The following is a 20,690-nucleotide window of genomic DNA, read 5'->3' as shown; positions in this document are numbered from 1 at the left end:
ACACAAGTGGACATTAAAACACGACAAGAACTATTATGTACCGCTTGTTAAAACACCACTGTACAAACTACGTACCGGCGTCAGCTAGCTAGGTGGCGGTATAACCGTTAGCTAGCTCTGCAGTTCATGGACTCCACCCGAGCAGCAGCAAGAAGCCGGAGTCATACAGTCGAGCTCCGCCTCTTCCTATGACTGTAAACTGAATGTAAACTTCCCGATAATCACTGTGAGACAGCCGACTTCAGACACAACCAGCAGCAAGGGGACCCTACCTGCCTACCTGCCTGCCCGTCTGCGCTCCTGTCCTCCACTGACACTACTGAACGCTAAAGTTAAAGGTGAGTTTCAGCTTGAGGGGAATTCAGGTCGCCTTCGGGATAAACAGGGAAGTGCTGAGGATCTCCTCCGGCCTTGATTTCAAACACATCAAAACTACTGTTGGATCGCTTTCAGTTGTGGTAGTACACAGTAGCTGACTTGTAATAACTCAGTAAGTACATTTATGGGGGGACTGGGATTGGTTCGTGTTGTTGCACTGCCTCAGAGGGTTAGCTGAGCAGCGAGGGCATGTCTGAGCTTGTCCAGGCATCATGCCCACATAATAACCATGGCAAGTTTCTGTGCAGGGTCTTCAGCCAGGATCATGCCACCAAAGAGACGAGCTGCTGCTGCTGCTGCTGCCAAAGCAGGTGGCAAGAAGGCGAAAAAAGAGCAGGCAGCAAAACCCAAAGATGCCTTCACCTCTGCTAAAGAGGCCCTCCTGGCTGCAGGGCCACAGGTGAAAGGGAAGAGGAAGGTGGATGAGCAGTGCCCATTGTCAAGTTCTGCAGAGGTAAGACAGGTGATGTGTGTCCTCATTCACTTGCAGCAGGTTTATGTCATATTCAAAGAGAAAAATAATGTTCTGTGCTGTCTCTAACAGGTGTATGAGGACTATGACTGCATGCTCAATCAGACGAACATTGGACATAACAATAATAAGTTTTATATAATTCAAATTGTTCAAGAAAACAGCTGTTACTATTCGTGGAACAGATGGGGCAGAGTGGTGAGTTTCTTCGTTTTCTCTACTTCATTCTGCTTTGTGCTCATTTTTTATTTTTTAGTAACTACGGTACTTGTACACTGGGATGACAACACTTATTTGATTCCCATTTTCCTTCTTTTTATTTGTGTATCCGTCCATACTCAAAAGCTTGTTGAAACAAATGTCTAAAGTAGATCATTAATGAGTTTAAATAATTATTGCACACATTGTGTGAAATAGCGTGTTTTGACGCTGATTGCCTCATCTCTGATCTAAATTCAGGGGGAATTGGGACAAAGCAAACTTAACAAGATGGATAAGCTTGAAAGTGCCGTCAAGGACTTTGAGAAAAAGTTTAAGGACAAGACAAAGAACAACTGGAGCGATCGGTTGAACTTTGTGTCTCACGCTGGGAAGTACACCCTGATCGAGGTGGATGGGGAGCAGGACGCCGAGGTCAAGGTAAATGTACATCTTACCTGGACAAGGAGCGCATCATCTAATAGAACCACATAACTATCAATGATGTACTTCATCTTATACCTTTGCAATTCAGTTTAAGCCTTAGTGAAATTTCACTGGCTGTACTTGCAGGTGGACACTGTTGATGGAAAGAGCGTCAAAGTCACTAATAACGTCCTACCCTGCACCCTGGACGGCGCCACGAAGAGCCTCATTGAGCTCATTTTCAGCAATGACATGTTTAAAGAGGCCATGGAGTGTATGAACCTAGGTAGGTGTGTCTCAATTCACCAACCCTTTTATGCAAACAGGTTCATGCAGCTTGCATAAAGCTTAGTGTGCATACATGAAGACCAGTTTTGTAACATGCCTGTTTGTGCCTGTTGCTCTAAATGAAAAAGTTTGAAAATCCTTGAGCTTTTTTGCTTTAAAATGTAGGAAACTCGAGATCAAAGAGAGCAGAATGTGACATGTAAATGACTGACCAGAGGGTAAAGTCTGCATTTATACAGCATATCCACTTATCTCAGCCTTTTGAACATATCCAATCAGTGGCATGGGCTGTGATAACAAGATCATTGTTGTTACATTTGTTTTTGGAAGTAAGTGAAGTAACAGATTTTCACCTTAAAATAGGCAAAATACAGAATGTGAAATCCCTTTTCTGAATCCAATTTGATTTGGATTTGTGTTTTTTTTCTCTGCGTGTGTGTGTTTTATGTAGACATCAAGAAGATGCCTTTGGGCAAACTCAGTAAGACGCAGATTGCAAAGGGCTTTGATGTGCTGGAGGAGATCGAGGCAGCAATGAACCAAAAAGGAGGACGTGCACGTCTGGAGGAACTTTCCTCCAAGTTCTTCACCACTGTCCCGCACAACTTTGGCCGCCAAAGACCGCCAACCATCGACAACAAGGAGATTGTGGAGAAGAAGAAAGAGATGCTCATGGTAAGATTGTTTTTAAGATTATATGTTTGGATGAGCTTCCTTTCAATGATGTTTTTTCAGTCCTAAAGTAACTTTCTTTTCGACATGCCCTGGAAAGGTGTTGGCTGACATCGAGCTTGCACAGACTCTGAAGTCAGAGACTGAAAAGGCTCAGGAAGAGATGATAGAGACAGTTCCTCACCCTGTAGACCAGGACTACAATTCTCTTCACTGCAGACTCACTCTCGTGGACAGGGGTTCAGACACATATAAGGTGCTGTGTCATAAGTTATTACAAGGTTCAGTAACTAAAGAGCAGTTTTACTGTCATGACAGGTCATCTTCCATTCATGTTGTCCTCTTGTCCACCAATATTAACTTTTTTTTTTCTGTTTTTAAAGATCATTGAAAAATATCTGAAAATGACGTCAGAAGGCTCGTATCGTAAACCCCAAATTCTCAATGTTTTCGAGGTCGATCGAGAGACGGAGGTAAAACTATTACAGTCAGTCTTACTTTATGTGCTACAGAAGACTGCACTCCCGTTACCTGACACATACATTGCGCATTGCAGGGAGCACGGTTTAGTGAGAATGACAATCTGGAGAACCGCCGTCTGCTGTGGCACGGTACGAACATTGCAGTGGTGGCAGCCATCCTGAAGAGCGGTCTGAGGATAATGCCCCATTCAGGAGGCCGTGTTGGTAGCGGTATCTATTTTGCATCTGAAAACAGCAAGTCTGCAGGTTACGGTGAGGCTGTATAAATAGACAAAGATTGAATAAGAGAATAATGACACGGCAATCATAACAATAATATGGTGTTTGTCACATTTTGTCTGCCATGTGCTTTTAGTGAGCACCTCTAAAACTACTGGAGTGATGTTTCTGAATGAGGTCGCACTCGGCAAAGAGAAGACCATCACCAGAGACGACTCTTCCTTGAAGAAGGCTCCTGCAGGATTTGATTGTGTGGTGGCAAGAGGAACAGTGGAACCAGGTACTATTCTTTCTCAGCTTTATTCATACAGTTATAAACAGCCTATGTCAGTATTTTGAAAGAGCTACACGTAGTTTGTGCTGAAAAACAAAAGCAGTTTAAAGGTGTAATGTGTAAGATATGGCAAAAATTTTAGTTGAAAATGAAAAAATTAACTAACAATCAATGGAATGTGGAGAAATAACAGTCTCGATGTTAAGTCAAAGACATCTATGTATTGTGTTGCAGAGATGCAGTTATGTCTACTGAACATGGCATGCTAATTCCACTTCGGACCTATAGAGGCGACAGTTAAATACATTAACAAAATAAACCCACAAATGTCAAGAAAATAAATACTGGCACATCTATTTTGTTTACTAAACTGAAAAAATACTACTGTGTTCAACTCCATCAAGTTTCTGTCTTTAATAAACTAAGATGATCTTAATTGTCTTGTTAGCAAACTCAACATAAACAAAATAAAACTCAGTGAAACAGTCTTAAGCTGTCTTTTCACAATCACCTCATAGATTTTACTTGGGCGGTCTGTTCAGGTATATGAATGGCTACTTAAGTATATTTGGTGACCCATTTCAACCATTTTAGCATTTTATACTTATATACTTTAGCAACTCACAAGAAACATACACAAAAACAAACACGTAGTCAGTGTTTGAGATCATGTTGTTTCCATAAGAATTCTACTGCCTCCTTTTGTGACTAGTTGATCAAATATGATATCATGTAGCATCCTTTTCTTGGTAAATGTGTTAACTCCTTTGTTTTCAGATCCATCCAAGGACATCTTCATCACCCTGGATGGCAAGAAAGTTGCTGTGCCTCAGGGTAAGCCCATAGACCAGCCCCAGTTCTCAGGTAGCAGCTTTGGTAACAGTGAATATCTCATCTACAAAGAAAGCCAGTGTCGCATTCGCTACCTGCTGGAGCTGAAAATGTATTAATACTGCTTAGCTCCTTTAGAAAGATCACGTTTCTTCTCTACTGTATATGGGGCTTCCTAAAAGGCTTTGCTGTGCTTTTTCTTAAAATAATATGGATATTGTCTTTATTACAGTTATTGTGCAGATATACCTTCCATGATGCCTAAATGACTCATACTTCTCTGTGCCTTATATTTTGCACACTGTAAAAATTGGCCTGAGTGTGATAGATTGCACTTCTGTTTTAACAAAAATTGTATTTACTCTGTATGATGAAAAACTCGTTGTTTTTCACTTCTTACTTTATCTTGATTTTTTAATGTCCAAAAGGCCTCTGGATATTTGTTTTAATTTCTTGCTGCACCTTGTTTTTTATTTGGCACTGAGTAGTTTACCTTTTACATTTTGCTTTATTTAATCCAAATGATAATGCTAATGTTCACCTGTCCCGAAGAAAGAAAATATCTTTGAAATGAAGGAGGAATTTTCTACATGCTTTTGCAGTCATATAGGCATTTTGAATATTGCTATATAGTAAAGCAGAAGTAAAAATGATACTCTATGCAGAGATATTTTTACAGGCGAAGGTATAAAGTGCAATTTGTGGCTAATGTTCAGGCATTAGTATAAATCTAATATCCTCCTTTAGCTGTTAAGAAAGAAACTGAAAGTGCTTCTGCAATGCAAAATAATGTAACGTGTAAGTCATGAACAGCCCGGGCAAACTCGTGTCCAGTAGGTCTTCTAGCATCATTACAAATGTAATGACACATATGGTGTCAGTAATGAGCGACTCCCTTTGTAATGTAATTGCAAACTCAGCATTTTTGCACTAAGATATTACTTGAATCAATGGCAATTTGGTTAATAAACTAAAGTGACTCTCCTACTTGCTGTAGTTGTTTTTCCTTCTGGATTATGAGCGTTAAGATGTTGAACTTGTATTCTTGCCATTTTATGGTGGTCATTGTTTAATTATAATGTTTTTGTTTTTGTTGACATTTTCAGTATGCTGCTGGACTATATTTGATAAAAGGCAATACACATTACTTTTATAGCAGTAAAACATCTAGAAAAAGACAGTGATGATGGTGTGTGAACAAGTTCAAGTTCAGCTTCAAATTGACATCCTGTGTAGCAAATTGGAAATGTATATTTTCAACAGTAATAATAATAATAGATTTTATTGATATAGCACTTTTCATGATTCTCAAAGACACTTTACATAATCACATTGTAAAAGGAAGAAACAGCATCATCAAATGATCATCGTTTTGATATACTGTACCACATTTCTTGACTTTGAGATAATAATTCTGCTCTCTGGTCTACCAGAAAGAAGAGGAAATTAAAGTGCATGGGAATCTATAAAAGACAAATATAATGATAATAATGTAGAGGCTAACCTTATTCCAACACTGAAAATTGTTTCTGTCTCCTGAAGCAGGTGTATGGAATTACATAACAATGCATTTACGATACATTACGACATCTTCTCATGTTATCTCTGACTCTAAGAAATGGAAAATAAAGGAAATGTCTGTCCATAAGTCTCCCAGAGAATTTTATTTATCTACCCCACCTATGATTTTTAATTCTAATTTCAAACTTGGAAATCTAATCAACATAAACAAGTTAATTTTGCATGACCTTTTGGTTCTTAAATTGAGATAAAAATGCATCTGTCTAAATATTGTTTTAACGCTGCTCAGGGTTAACCTTCATACATTTAATGCTGGTCATACTATTTTGCATTTTACAACACTAATTAGATCAAGAAGGTCACTACAACTACAGGCCAGATCAACCTGACACACTGGTTCTGTTAACTCAGTAACAATACTTTTGGGGGGTGGATGAAACATGCACTATTGTCTTTTATAACAAATATAATTAGAAAAGAAAATTCAGCTGAGGTACTTGATGCAGCCATATGAAGACAGGCTTTTGAGGTTCATTATTATAGAAATGTTAGGTAAACATCTATTGAATTCAGGTGATTGGGTTTAAAAAATACAATCACCTTTATATACAGTGTTTAAACTAGTATGCATTTTGTTGTAGTGCATTTTTATTTTTTGTGTTTAGTTTATTCCTGACTCCTTGAGCAGTTATATTCTTCAGTGACATTACAGTTGAGTCTAATTTCAATAGTTTCCCCTTTAAACTGGTGGGAATTAGGACCCAGGGGAGACTGGGCTCTTGAAGTGGGACAGTGGAGTGTGTGTCTATTTGAAAGAGAAAAAAAAACACTCACAATACAATGTGTGACAGTCACTGCCATACACAGCACAGGACAGGAATGAGAGTGTTAGTGGAGACAGGAAGCATCATGTCACATCTAAAATCATCATGGAATCAGTGATCAGTTCTTAATTAACTGGAGATACACATGTGTGATCAGTGTGGACCTCTGGATCTTCTCTACAGAAGAACCAAACCTCTGACACCTAACTGGACCTTATTGCGTGGAAAACTGCATTTTCAGTTGGAGGTGTGACTCTTACTTTTCTGGAAAAAAATAAGTAACAGTGGGCTGCCTCTGGTTTGAGCATATCTAAACATATGTGGGATTTCAACAGGAGCTTTGTCAAGTCAGACACCTGGTTAACCTGTTTAGTCTGAACTGACTGAACACCACACAGACAGTGGATCATGGGTAAGTGCTGTATGTGTTTTTATATTTTCTGATGATTCAAATCTTTTTTTTTTTACTATCAGGACACCATTGCATCCTGCAGATATGATGAATTTCAGGTATTGATATTTTTATATGTTTCTTTCTGTTTTAAAAACTGAAATGGATTTAACCTAAACATTTCATTCTCTGGAACAGTTGTGAGTTCAGACTAATGTGGTGATAATCTTTGTCTTGAGACTGCATAAACAACATGTTCAGAGCTGTTAAAGATGGAGAGGGTAAAAGCCTTGCTTACTTTTTTTTTGACAATGCTTGGCACTCAGGACAGACTTGCAAATGTCCAATATTATAGCATTATAATGTTGTTTTTATTAGCTTTTGGTCCCTCATTAAAGCAGTCCTTTGGTTGTGTACGACACCATCTAGTATATCACATCAGTTTGATACTCCTTCATAGATTCTCATTTCTTCTATAAAATTCAAGAATCAAAGACATTTGTGTGTCTCAAAAGAGGATTCACATATGTAAATTTAAACAAACTAATATATTGGACCTAAAACAAAAGCACCTTAAATAAGATTGTAGGCAGGGAATGGCTCGGGCTACTGAAGCATGTCATTGCTTATTGTCCTCACAACTCTATCTTATCTGTAACAGCAGTGTAGAATGGCCCTCAGGGCACCTAATACTGATTTTACATAATGAAGGTAAGTCATTTCTTTATTTTACTGTAAACAGTTTCCTATTTACCCACAAGTGAATCTGTTTACACTCAAAACATGTAAGCAACTGTTGTAGTTTTCAATTGGAGATAAGTTTATTTATCAACGTGATATGAAATAATCAAACCTAATCCTGCATCCATATTCTTCGATGTTTGACTTTCTCTAAATGTTGTACAGGTGGAGGTGATAACGTACAGTATATATAGCAGGATGGATGGTGTATGATCTAAACTGCCTTATATTTGTGTTATTTATGTTTCTGTAATAACTGTTCCTGTCCTCTCAACACAGGACATCCCCACATGATGACATCTGAGATCCAAATGGAGGAAGTTATGAATGAATAATGGCCGACAAGACTGGTCCCATGATTGCCTCTGTGCCAAATCACTCAGTGGCGAATCTCACCACTGCCCAATGGGAGCCCAATCCTACGGTTCCTGCCAACGTGGGCGTCGTCACGAGCTCCCAGTCGCAGATCAAAGACCTCTTTGGGTTGTTCTGCATGGTGACCCTTAACCTCATTGCTTTGCTGGCCAACACTGGTGTGATGGTGGCCATTGCTCGCGCACCTCACCTGAAGAGGTTCGCTTTTGTGTGTCACCTTTGTGGAGTGGACCTGCTGTGTGCCATCCTCCTCATGCCTTTGGGTATCATATCCAGCTCGCCGTTCTTTGGCACCGTGGTGTTCACTGTTCTGGAGTGTCAGGTTTACATCTTCCTCAATGTTTTCCTCATCTGTCTGACTATTCTCACCATCACAGCCATCAGTGTGGAGCGTTACTTCTATATCGTACACCCCATGCGTTATGAGGTCAAGATGACCATCAACCTTGCTATTGGTGTCATGCTCCTAATCTGGGTTAAGTCCGTCCTCTTAGCTTTGGTTACGTTGTTAGGATGGCCAGCCTATGGACATCAGAGCTCTATAGCTGCAGCTCACTGCTCTCTCCACGCGAGCCACAGTCGTCTAAGAAATGTGTTTGCAGTGCTCTTCAGTGTGGTCTGTTTCCTGGTTCCTGCTGTGGTTATCTTTGCCGTTTACGGTGCTGTGTACAAGGTAGCTCGTTCTGCAGCCCTGCAGCAGGTCCCTGCTGTGCCAACTTGGACAAATGCAAGCCCTGCTAAGAATCGCTCAGACTCCATTAACAGCCAGACCACCATGATCGCCACCACCCGCACTCTGCCCCAAAGACTATCTCCAGAGAGGGCCTTCAGCGGAGGAAAGGCTGCCCTTACTTTGGTATTCATTGTGGGCCAGTTCTTGGTTTGTTGGTTGCCCTACTTCATCTTCCACCTACACATGTCTCTAACCGGTTCCATGCATAGCCCCGGGGACTTAGAGGAGGCAGTCACCTGGCTGGCCTACTCCTCCTTTGCAGTTAACCCGTTCTTCTACGGCCTGCTGAACAGGCAGATCAGAGAAGAGCTGATCAAGTTTCGGCGCTGTTGCTTGACCCAGCCGGCAGAGTTTGGGGCATCCAGCCACGAGGGTTCCCTTCAGGAGAACTTCCTCCAGTTTATCCAGAGAACCAGCAGCAGCACAGCTGAAACACCGTCCAGCTGTGCAAACTCCCGTCCAAAAAACACTACGGACCAGGGGGTAAAGATCCCCGGACAAATACCCGAGGACCACACTTAAAAATTTGACCAATGGAGTTATGGATTACTGTGCTAATATTTAAGCCTTGTCAGTGTATGTTTGTTTTTATTTTTGTCTTAATAGGTTCATATATAAGTCTGTCTTAATCTAGGTTTATTCTTTTATTCTGATTTTGTCAACCCCATGGGCTTTACATAAGCACCTGGTGATCTATACGTGTGCAAAAGGTATTTTTTTATCTGAAAACAATACTGACATACCCATATTTACAGTGAAATACACTTGATTCAGATAACTCAATCTACTTAGGCCTCATATCATCTTCGGCTGAATTTAGGACAAGTTCACTGAATAATGAAAAATCAGTAGTCATCCCCATGCCAATGCAAAGTCAGGTGAAGTTTTGTAGTCCACAAAAAATATCTAAAACTTCATGCAACAGCATGCTTCTAATCAACTGAAGCTGTAACGTAGAGACTGAAATTAGGCCAGACGAGCTGTTTGGAGCAATCTTGTATTTTTTTTGTAACTTTTTTATGTTTTAAGACAAGTCCCTGTCTACTTCAGTTGTTTAGGAGAATGCTGTAACGCTGTTTTGCTGTGAAGCTCCGGAAATGTTTTGTCGACTGCGAAACTTCATCCGACTTTCCACCAGTGAGTAGGTAATGACTGAATTTTCATTTTTACGTTTTTTTTTTTTTGAGGGGATCAGTGTTGACATGTGAGTATTCCTTTAAGATAGAAATACGAACATATCCCTTAAATACATCTTAAATGCCCAGTGCCTTTTATTATCTCATGCAGGAGGCATTCTCATTTCAGGCCAAGGTGCTATGGCTGTACTGTACATAAAATATTGAGGTAGTGATACCGTAAATGTTCCCCTGTGCATATTTTCCATTCATATTACAATGGACCTGATTTTAATGATGTATGTAGAAATGTTTTATATGTTTATAAATGTGAAAATCTGGAGTGTAACTGCAATAACAAGGACGTTGTTTGATGAATATTGAAATTTTTTATTGTATTTAATTAGGAACCATTGTTCTCCATATGAATATGATTTGATTCTCCTGTATCATCTTTTTCATGTCAATAACAATGTGTATATTGGTGACTGACTGTTGTATTTTGTAAACATTTGGATGTAAACGTTGCCAAGCAGCGGTCTCATAAATCTAATGAACAATTTGATAAACAGCAGCCTCGCACATCACTGAATGATCCCTTCAGACCACTGACACAGTGTCCTCCTATGAATCTTAGGGACAATACCTTGGAGTTCCTGTGAGCAGCAGATATGCCGATAGACGGTGATTATCATCTGCTCATGCTGTCATGGAAATTGAGTGAGCCTGTGACTCACATAGCAACAAGGACCCTTCTTTGGCTGGATGTACGCTTTTCTGTACGTTTGAATCCTGATTGGAGTCTAATAATTCTGTCTCATGCCTGCTTTCCACATGCAGATTGACGCACACGCAGCCTTTAAGTTCAGCTGCAGGCACATTAACATGTGAATAGAGGCTGAGGGTAAGGTACCACAAGTCCCTGCGAGTATGGACTGCTGTAATAGTGACAGGGGTACGGTGAGGCGGAGATAGCGAATTTGCAATGGAAATCAGTACTGGCCATTGATAATGCTCTGAGAGTGGTAACAAAGTGCCATTTTATGGCCTCTGCTGTTTGTATTAGTCTTTCACAAAGAGCAGAAATGGTGAACAAAGAAGAACAGTGAGGTTAAAGCAAATAATGGCAAACACCATTTTGCTGTATTGCTCTTACATAACTGTGGTTGTGTATTTAACGATACTTTGAGGTGAGGACTGCATTAGCCTTTTTACCAGGAGGATGTCAGCACTGCTGAACACACACAGCACAGAGACATGAATGAATATCATGGTGGATTATTGATCATTTCTTTCTTTATACTCCTTCTCTCTTGCTAATTTTATCCACCCAAACTTCTAATAATGAGGCTGGCAGAGCAAATGTTATAGTATCTATCCGCTACTCAGAATTCAGGGCATGACAGCTGCTGACAACAGAGGTAAAGAAAATAAAAGGTACAACGTGCATGCTAGGATTTGGAGTTCATGAACCCTTGTGGACAGACAATGATAAAAAATAGAGTTGGAACAAGACATCAAATGGACCTAGATATAAGCTATGAATACAAATCAGGACACAGTCTGGATGACCATCAAATCCCTCATTATGACCTGTCTGAAGAACTTTTCTGTTATTCTCTGTCACATCACTATTCACTACATTCAGAGCTCTGTGCTTTCAGACTAGATTTTTAAATAAAACCCAGACAAGAGCATGTTGTTCCAGAGGCATGTTGTTCCAGAAGCATCTGGACGGGCAGGTGACTGCTGGAGCTCAGCACTTTGATTTCTCCTCTCAGATTTAATCAAATGACATGTGGGTAAATGGAAAATGCCAGTTTGGATCATTTTGGCCTTGTATTTTTGTATCTTTCCATTTTTTATCTTCATGAAAGGATCTCCCTGCTTCTTTGCTGATGTTCATAATGTGTGCATCTTTGACACTCTCGGTCTGGAAATTTTAAATCCAGATGTGTAGAATCTGAGTGTGGTCTATACACTGTATTGATCACAGAAGACAGCAGGAGCAAAGATCACCTACTGAGCCTGATATTTCTGTAGAGTGTTGCTAGTATTGTAATCTCATCAGGCTGAATAGCTGCAAAGAAAGACAAGGCCACCAAAATGTGGTGGCCATGGTGAAAAAGGTCTAATATGGGCTGAACAGATTAAACAACAACACAGACAAGACTTACGTAAGGTAACATACATACTTTAATGTCTCGATAACGTTGTATAATAACCATTGTTTATGAAGCAGTAAATGCCTGCTTGTTTGAAATGTAATCAGTAATGAGACAAGTGGATTAAGGAGCTTGGTATGTAAAAGAGCAGAGGGCATATCTTTTGTTAGTCAGGTGACAGCAGAGGACATCTTATTGACAAGCTTATTGATGATTAACATAACCACTGTCCTTTCATTTAGACCATTTGACCTCCAGACTCAGGACAAGACATTCACAATAGATGTCTGAAATCCTCACAGTAGATTTATGACCACAGTACTCACATTTATACTGTTACACTTCTTGTTATTTGTGAACCATTAAGAACTTGATATATTGTAGCAGTATTTGAAAATAAGTCTTTACACATAATACAATAGATATAAATTTTACCAAAAACATTTTACTTACATTTTTGTTTCACATTTTTCCTGTGACTGAAAATACATCTGTCCAATGCAGGCGTTTTGCCTATTTTTGGTCTCATTATTTGATGGCTTATTTTGTATGTTTTATTAAGAATTCTGATGTATTTAGACTTGAATAGTTTTATTAAATAACAATATTAAATAGTCTTAGCACAATAGATGGGATATACCCTTTGGTGCATAATGTCTTCTGGAGTGAAAAGATGTATTTATCAATATAAAAAATATGACTAAAATGTGTATCAAGGTTTTATTTAGCTGAAAAATATTGTTTTTACCCATAGTTTAGTTATGTTTAAGAATAAAAGGGTTTAACAGTTATCCCTGAATCACTTTACATTGTTGTTGCATGGTGTCCACTGCAGTGGACATTTCTGTAACTGTAAGAGTAAAAACAAACAAAATCTGACTTTGGGATTAATAATTCATGCATTAGGGGTTAGGTTCCAGAGTAGTAGAAATGATATCAACATGAACAGTATACACATTGTTTTTCACCAAAATACCTGTAAAACGCTACAAACCAGGGCTTAAATGTGTCTTCTGCTGGTTCAGAAAGTCGTACCAGACAGCATGCACTGACAGAACCTAATCTAGATAAAGCATACTCGATGTTTTTAATTTTAGCAGGACACTTATGTTTCGCCTTTATTGCCTGCATCTGAAATTGGCAGAATAATTGGTTTAACTGTGATATTTGTCTTTCAATTTAATGCATTATACTAGTTTTAATTCAGATGATTATTGTACTACCAGGAAATAAGCCAGATGTGACAAGGTGAGGATCTACAGACCTCAGACACAATCATGACACAATATAGGAGGCTCTTCATCACAATGTTTTCCCACACACACACACACACACACACACACACACACACACACACACACACACACACACACACACACACACACCATTAATCATCTGCTAATCAGACCCTGCCTCCACTCCACGGCCACTGTAGTGCTGCTGTGCGATTAGGAAAACAACTACTGTCGGTTTTGGAAACACTGAAAGAAAATGAGCCATTTGGACATGTGTGAGTGGAAACGCTGCTGATTTAGCCAATAATGGCACATGATGAGGATTTGTATTTGTAGCACTACAAAGACAAACCATGACCAACAGAGTGCGCTGTCTACCAGTCAATTCCCCTCCCTCCTCTGTTTGGATATCTCTGACTGAGAAGGCTTCTAGGAATTTTCAACAAACAGTGAGATACGTGTTGTCTGCCAAATGTCTGGTCATATTTTACTCAAATTGTGAATGACGTCCTAATTCACTCAAGATGCTGGAGTCAGATTGTTGTCTATCTGTGGAATGTCTGTGATCAGTGTAAATAAACAGTGCGTTAACATGCACAATTATGCAGGTAAGTGCGGAGGTTCAGTAGTCCGCTTGGAAAGAAGGTAGGGTTGATTTAATCCAGAGGTTAGGAGAGGCAGCTTGCTGCTTATTGAGGGACAGAAAAAAACCCCGCTCCTGTTGTCATAGAACCTGTGAGGCAATTTGATAAGACATTTGTATGTTAAAGCGAAGCAAACAGACACTGTTCACATAAACGATGAACGCACTAGGCAGCACATTTTATAAAACCTGGAGGAAATGAAGTAATGCAGTGTAACAAATACACAAATTCAAGGTTAAGGGCTTCTTTATCATCCCAAGGGGCAATTTGTTATACAGCCAGCCATGCAACAATAACAAAACAAAAAAAAGAAAACACAAAAAAGAAAAAGAAAATGCAACAAAAAATAGAAATGATCATGTCATATTAAGTCAGTTAAAAGACTAATGGCAGTGGGGACAAATTAGTTTGGAAGTCTATCAGTCCTCATCATGGTAAAATGTTTCTGCAGCCAGATGGAGGCAACATGAGCTCTTTGGGCAGAGAGTGGCTGAGATCAGCCAAGACCGACTGGGTCTTCCTCAAAGAAAACAGGCACTCACAGTCAGTGTTCAATGAAGACAGTGCTAGTGATATATACACAAAGTTGACTTTATGTACCAAATAAAGAAGAAGTACAAGGTAAAGCACAGTATTAACTGCCATTTGGCCTAAATTATATAATAAGCACACCTTAAAATTCAATAGAAACAAACTGAAGATCACATGATTACTTGCATGTCAAAGGAGTAGCTTGCAGTGACAAAATAAGTGAATTACTATCTGACACCTGCAGTTTTCTTTGCATTTTTTATCTTATTGTTTTGATCCTCCAGCAGCAAACTGTTTTGGTTCACACTCACCTCTCCCATACAGTTGTGTTTGGCTGCAGCGGGCAGCTGTTTTCAGGTAAAAACCTCTTTTACCCATTGTACCTGCTCGGCACCAAACAGCACACAGGCAAAGTCAGCTACTAGCAAGTGAATACAGAGCATTGAGCAGCTAAAGAGCCAGATATTTCCGGATATGCGTTCAAGTACAATAGATTCACATTCATCAGGCGGCCAAAAACAGAACTCCAAACAAAGGCTAATGCTGCTTTGCATCTACTGGATGTATAAATAAGCAACTGTTTGCTTACAAGTTCATATCAACTTTACAAGGTGATAACAATGTATGTGAGTGCTGTGCACCCGTATGACCAAACATCAGGAAGTGCAGTTTAAGATCTTTATCAGATTAGGTAGATATCGTCTTTATTTGGGAATGTTGTGTTCATATTCCTGCCTAATCTCACTTTAATGACCTGGGTCAAAGTACTACCTCAGCATTTTCTTTGCTGGGTGCTCTGTATCTAAGGGGCATTTGAAGGCCACAGGATTTATACACAATGTCCACAGAGTGGGAGGCAGTGGGTCAACGGTGGGCCACAGCTCATTTTTGCCCCAGGGTAAGTACGTGATTACATGGCTGTATGAAGTAGAAACATCATTACATTAATAACAACTTACACGGGGGCATGTGGAGAGTTTGGCGTGTATCATAAGCAACCACCACACCAATATACTGAGATGTATTTAAGCTGCAACCACCACACCGATATACTGAGATGTACTTACACTGCATGAAGTTGTGTGTGTGAAATGAAAGCCTTTAGTATCATACCGCGTGGAGCATTAGTTCCTGGGGGTACTGTGAGGAGTTTAGATAGGTTTGAAGTTTTTGCGAGCCACACCAACTGCACTAGATAGTGATGAGGTGTAAGTGTGCACAGTCCACACGCAGGCATTATGTGTGGTGCCACACTTGAGAGTAACTTGGTAAATTGCCAGGTAAGATGCGTTTCTGCAAACCACAGATAGGTTGAAATGATGTTATGGTAAGGGTTTTTGGTTTAGGTATTGCTTCCTGTTTTATTTTGTAAGGTTCATCCTCATGTGTCATGTTTTATGTCCTGTCTTCCTCTTGTTTTCCCTCCCTTGTGATTGTCCTGATTAGTCTCACCTGTACCTGATTAGCCTCCTGTGAATTCAGTCTGTGCATCCCTCTCTTTGTCAGTCCGTCTGTTGTCCTCATGTTAGTCCTGTGTCTGTTCCGTTTCCCAGTTCATGTGTGTTCTCTGTGTTCCTGATTTGTTCCCTTTTGGTTTCTGGTTTGTCCTCAGTTTTTTTTTTATTGCTTTGGTATTCTCCTTTGCATGCCTTTTTATTGTTTGGACTTTTGGATTTTTTGGATTTTCAGCTCATTAAAGCTGGTGGTTTGTTATATTACCAAATGTGAGAACGCTGTGCTTACGGTCTAGATAGGTTTAGGCACCAACAAAAACTTGGATAGAGTTTGTAAGAGATCACATTTTGGTCTAAAATACCCTGTTCTGTTGCCACAAACACAGCTGGAAATGTCCTGATGTCACATGTTGAAAATCCCATGGTCCCTCATTTAAAATTATCCAGTGGTTTCACGTTTACAAGGGGGTCTAACTCTAACACCAGCAACATCCTCTCCACCTTCTGACATGAAAGTCATGTGAAATTGACACACAAAATGACACATATTGAACATATGGCACGTAAAAATTTAAACCTTTCTGTGGTTTGCAGAAAGATAAAACGGCAACATTTCTCTGGCAACCGAGCTGCTGCGACTACAGTCTGTTTCTAGAGACAAGGTCAGCAGAGAAGCAAAGTTCCAGCTCTGATGAACGATTAGCAGGACAGCTGGCAAGAAGCAGTAGAGAGAAGTCTGTTCTTAATGGACCAGCACTGCCAACTCCGCTTTGATGATGAGGAGACTGTATAACCATGAAAGTGCCAAAATACTGACTGCTTATCATCATGGCTCCATCAACATTTAAGGAGGAAGTGCAGGCAGATTTTGTGCGATTAAGGGTTAGCCATTAGACATTTGTCATGCAGGTCTAAATGAGATTTGTAGTGTGTCACATGGAAAATGTCACTGAAGACAGGCCCTTAAAAGTCAATAAAGGCATTCCACAACAAGGAGCAAAGCAGTCAGCACTCCACTATTTTCCACCTGGGTGTCAGTGACAAGCCATCCTCCTGCTACACCCTGCTCATCCTCCATGTTTCCAGTGAAATGACCGCAGCAGTCGACTAAGCCGAGACGCGGTTCGACTCAGTGGAAATGGAGGAACGGAGATTAAAAGACAAGAGACCAGCAGGGGAACTGATGGAGGTCAAAGTCGATATGCCATCTGGGGATCCAAATTCCAGCCGCAGCAACACGAGGCCTCTGCTTCACGACAGGGATCCCAAAAGAGTCAACAAGAGTCTTAAGGTAACTAATGTTCAGTGTCACAGGGATTTAATCCACATAGAACACACTTTAACCTTTTTACAGAAAAAACACAGAACAGGCCACAAGCTGAGGTATGTTATTTATGTGTGGAGAAACAGAGAACTTGATGGGTCTATTGAATAAACAAACCCACTGCACATGCTCTGCCTTTCTAACACAGAACCACATGTAACACTGAAGCTGAGATCTCTTTGGCGAGGATTCATGATTCTGAGGACAAATGAAATACACAAATTTAACTTAAATGTCTATCTAGACCAATGACTTCTAATTTTTGTCCTCAGGAGCAATTAAATGCAGTAAATATCTATATGCTGCATAATACTGACCTCAAGTGGACGTGATCATACACACAGTTCTATTTTTGCCCCTGCCTGTAAGATCCTACTCCGCAAAGTAAAACAGGTGACATAAAAATGACATCGTCTGCTATTAAAAACTGCTCGCTGCATTACATTTGTGTGCATTACCCTTCAGATTTCATTCTGCATGTCATATTTTACACACATGAGAAAAACTGTCCCTGAAATCAGTGTCTCTGTGTGTGTCTTGAGGTCACTTTCGAGGATGTGATTGCAGAGCCTCCCTCCGTGCGGAGCTTTGATAAAGTGTGGGTGTGGAGTCACGCCCTGTTCGAGGTGTCCAGGCTGTGGTGCTACCGCCTCCTCTCCCTCCTCCTGGCAGTGCCTGTGTCTCTGGCAGCAGGGCTCCTCTTTGCCGTGCTCAGCTGCCTTCACATCTGGTAGGACTGTTGTTACACTTAGATGAGGTTGACTCGCAGGCAAGGATGAAGTGCAAAACAACTTTTACAAAATAAGAAACACTTATTTGGAAGCTGAATGATGTTTTTTCCGTCCCACTGAGAGTCCTTTTTAGGAGTGTGGCAGGATTTCTGTTTTCTATCAGTGAGGTGAGCTGATGTATTGTCCCTGTATCACTCCAGGTTGATCATGCCCTGTGTGCAGCTCCTTCTTATCAACATGCACTGGGTCCAGACTGTGTGGAGCAGCATACTGAACATTCTCATCACTCCCTTCTTTACCAGTATTGGAAAGTGCTGTGGTGGAATCGTCATCCGTCTGGCAAAAGAGGATGACAGATAGAAAAACTCGCTGTGTGTAAATGTGTGGTTAAAATGGAGGATATGGAGGAAAAAGCAAGTGGGAACAGATTACGTGCTGCATCATAATTGTCCTTAATTGTTTTGCATTTTCTCTCAACTGTCATGATGTTTGGCTCCTTTGTAATAATATTAACTCTCATGTGTTGAGAGAAGATGTTGGGTAAATGGACCAAAAACAATTTAATGCACAATTACAGACAAAAAAGCAAAATAATGTGTATAAGCCACAGCATTAAATTACAAATGATCTACATATAAACCTAGAGGTTTATGACTTTTTACCAACAAACATTTCAGGAATGTTAATAGAGTTGAGAACAACTTTCTAAATTACTGTATTAATAATATATATTGATGTAATGAAATTGTAAATAAGCTGAATGAAAACACATTTACAAATTTCAATAATGGTTTGTCTTAATTTGATTGTAATAAAGTCTTGTGTGGGGATAAGGCTGACATAATCGGGTTTGTTGGGGGGTTGAATTTAATAAAAACATTTGCTTTCCCACTGACATGACTGCACCATTATTTTTGTATCAGGGATGCAGAGGATGTCATCAGGAGCCACAGACCAAAAAACAGCAGTGACTAGAATGGCACTTAGCAGAGTGCATACCTCCACCAAGACCCACGAGTCACCATTTGTGCTCATGTATAGATACCAGCCACTCAAATATGATTGATTTTTTTCATCAAGATCCATGAATTATTCCCTGAGAAATTATTGAAAGTGTCGAGAAAAAAAAAAAAAAGCCCAATCTCGCAATGTTCAAGAAAGTGAGAAAAAAAGAACCTGAAGTTTCGTGGAAATCTGTTCAATAGTTTTTGTGTAATCCTGCTAACAAACCAACCAACCAATAAACAAACAAACAAATGGACACAGGTGAAAACATAATACCTCCTTGGCGGAGGTAACTAAGATTATTTTGCATCTTAGTTACTTTCAGATCAGATCTAGTTCATATTAAGGCAGCAATCACACAGTGCAACACATTTCTGCAGATATTAACATCTTTCCATCTCAAATTTAAGTTAATATAAATAAAAAATGTTATCTTAAAAGATTAGAACATATAAGGTGACCCTAGTTTCATTTATATGAATTCAAATCGGATAGATGTGAAGTACACTGGACAACTAGAAGTAGAGTTAAAGGTCTACCGCTCACATCACTGAAGTCGAGTCCTCAAGTACAGTTCGCAATATTGTTATTTACATTACGTAGCTAATTTTTAAGACTGCTATCGAGGACTTAATCAAGCAAAACTAAAGTATATGAACTTGACATGACATGAAAACAAAGCTTTCTCGTTGTGACATGATCACATAACTTTGGACGGTACATTTTTTTCAGTGATCGTGCACAGGTGAAGCCATAGTTTGACATTTTGGGAAATATGTTTATTTCCTTTTATGTGACGAAATAATCAATAGACCAACTACAATAAAGTGATGAAGCTGCAGTAACTTAGCTTAGCTTAGCATAAAGACTTGATGTTTTTACATGCAGTAGCTCTTCTTCAAACAAACAAGATAGAACGAGTTAACCAGTGAGCCTCGCGGGTGGTGGCAGGCAGATTTCATTACTTTCGAACCGACCTAGGCCAGCTTTCCCCCATTGTTTCCAGTCTTTATGCTGAGCTAAGCTAACCAGCTGCTGGTGTCGCACTGAACAGACAGTAAAATTACTTTGTATGTGTCTGGTAACACAGCACTGTCTGTTTCAAAGGAAGCACCACAGATATTTGTAGAGTAACCCGGGTTACTGATACCCACTCTTACCATTGCATTCAATGTGACTCTAAATATAGAGCCCTGTATGTCTGTCTACATTAAATGGAAGACAGGATCCAGTGCAGTCTCAGCTGATCGCATTGACACCCATACAGGCAGAGGTATGCCCACCATGACTCTCTGCTGCTGAGCTATTTCTGTCTCTCTACCTCCACGCCTAACTGGCCCCTATCTCTCCACTGCCACGCCAAGAATACTCCTCTAATTGGGTTGGCTCCCGATCACATGGACTCTGATCCCCTTCCTACCCTCCCTGTCTCTGCCACCAGGGATCCGGGGCGAGGGATGCCAATCCAATGCGCCCAAGTCACGCTTCTTCCTATACTGTTCTTACACCCCACATACCGAGATAAATAGCAGCTGGGGGGTTTTGAGCCCTTGTATCACTTTTTACAGGCGCCTCCTTCTACTCTGGAGTTTGTTTATGCAACAAACTGATATAGAAAGCTATGAGTGATAGCAACAACTGCTCAGCTTAAGGAAGACTGA

The 20,690-nt window shown here is 40.1% G+C and overlaps 3 protein-coding genes across 3 annotated transcripts; all 3 read left to right on the top strand.

Moving 5' to 3' along the window:
* parp3 (poly (ADP-ribose) polymerase family, member 3) lies at positions 1 to 5,227 on the top strand. The gene is made up of 11 exons (XM_084348470.1): positions 1 to 338; positions 627 to 832; positions 923 to 1,048; positions 1,310 to 1,489; positions 1,622 to 1,760; positions 2,214 to 2,437; positions 2,535 to 2,690; positions 2,818 to 2,907; positions 2,991 to 3,168; positions 3,272 to 3,415; positions 4,187 to 5,227. The coding sequence occupies exons 2-11, from the start codon at positions 644 to 646 to the stop codon at positions 4,357 to 4,359; spliced, it is 1,599 nt and encodes a 532-aa protein (XP_084204596.1). The 5' UTR covers positions 1 to 338; positions 627 to 643; the 3' UTR covers positions 4,360 to 5,227.
* Positions 5,228 to 6,639: 1,412 nt separating this feature from the next.
* Positions 6,640 to 10,585, top strand: gpr61l (G protein-coupled receptor 61-like). Its single transcript, XM_084348213.1, has 2 exons — positions 6,640 to 6,997; positions 7,997 to 10,585. Exon 2 carries the CDS (start codon positions 8,052 to 8,054, stop codon positions 9,345 to 9,347), a length of 1,296 nt encoding a protein of 431 aa, XP_084204339.1. The 5' UTR covers positions 6,640 to 6,997; positions 7,997 to 8,051; the 3' UTR covers positions 9,348 to 10,585.
* Positions 10,586 to 16,360: 5,775 nt separating this feature from the next.
* Positions 16,361 to 18,784, top strand: LOC311253342 (caveolin-2-like). The gene is made up of 3 exons (XM_084347238.1): positions 16,361 to 17,260; positions 17,836 to 18,023; positions 18,225 to 18,784. Exons 1-3 carry the CDS (start codon positions 17,108 to 17,110, stop codon positions 18,382 to 18,384), a joined length of 501 nt encoding a protein of 166 aa, XP_084203364.1. The 5' UTR covers positions 16,361 to 17,107; the 3' UTR covers positions 18,385 to 18,784.
* The last annotated feature ends 1,906 nt before the right edge of the window (positions 18,785 to 20,690 follow it).

This window comes from Pagrus pagrus (genome assembly GCF_965226575.1).
Source record: "Pagrus pagrus genome assembly, chromosome: 3".
Taxonomy (NCBI): Eukaryota; Metazoa; Chordata; class Actinopteri; order Spariformes; family Sparidae; genus Pagrus; species Pagrus pagrus.
The sequence above is the reverse complement of the archived record's forward strand: the minus strand, read 5'-3'. Positions and strand labels throughout refer to the sequence as shown.

Bases quoted from the DNA above. Each gene is read 5' to 3' on its own strand.
- parp3 (XM_084348470.1), top strand. From the start codon at position 644: ATGCCACCAAAGAGACGAGCTGCTGCTGCTGCTGCTGCCAAAGCAGGT. The intron at 1,761-2,213 runs GTAGGTGTGTCT...TGTTTTATGTAG, and splicing joins CATGGAGTGTATGAACCTAG to ACATCAAGAAGATGCCTTTG. The intron at 2,908-2,990 runs GTAAAACTATTA...TGCGCATTGCAG, and splicing joins AGGTCGATCGAGAGACGGAG to GGAGCACGGTTTAGTGAGAA.
- gpr61l (XM_084348213.1), top strand. From the start codon at position 8,052: ATGGCCGACAAGACTGGTCCCATGATTGCCTCTGTGCCAAATCACTCA.
- LOC311253342 (XM_084347238.1), top strand. From the start codon at position 17,108: ATGGAGGAACGGAGATTAAAAGACAAGAGACCAGCAGGGGAACTGATG. The intron at 17,261-17,835 runs GTAACTAATGTT...GTGTGTCTTGAG, and splicing joins GAGTCAACAAGAGTCTTAAG to GTCACTTTCGAGGATGTGAT. The intron at 18,024-18,224 runs GTAGGACTGTTG...GTATCACTCCAG, and splicing joins CTCAGCTGCCTTCACATCTG to GTTGATCATGCCCTGTGTGC.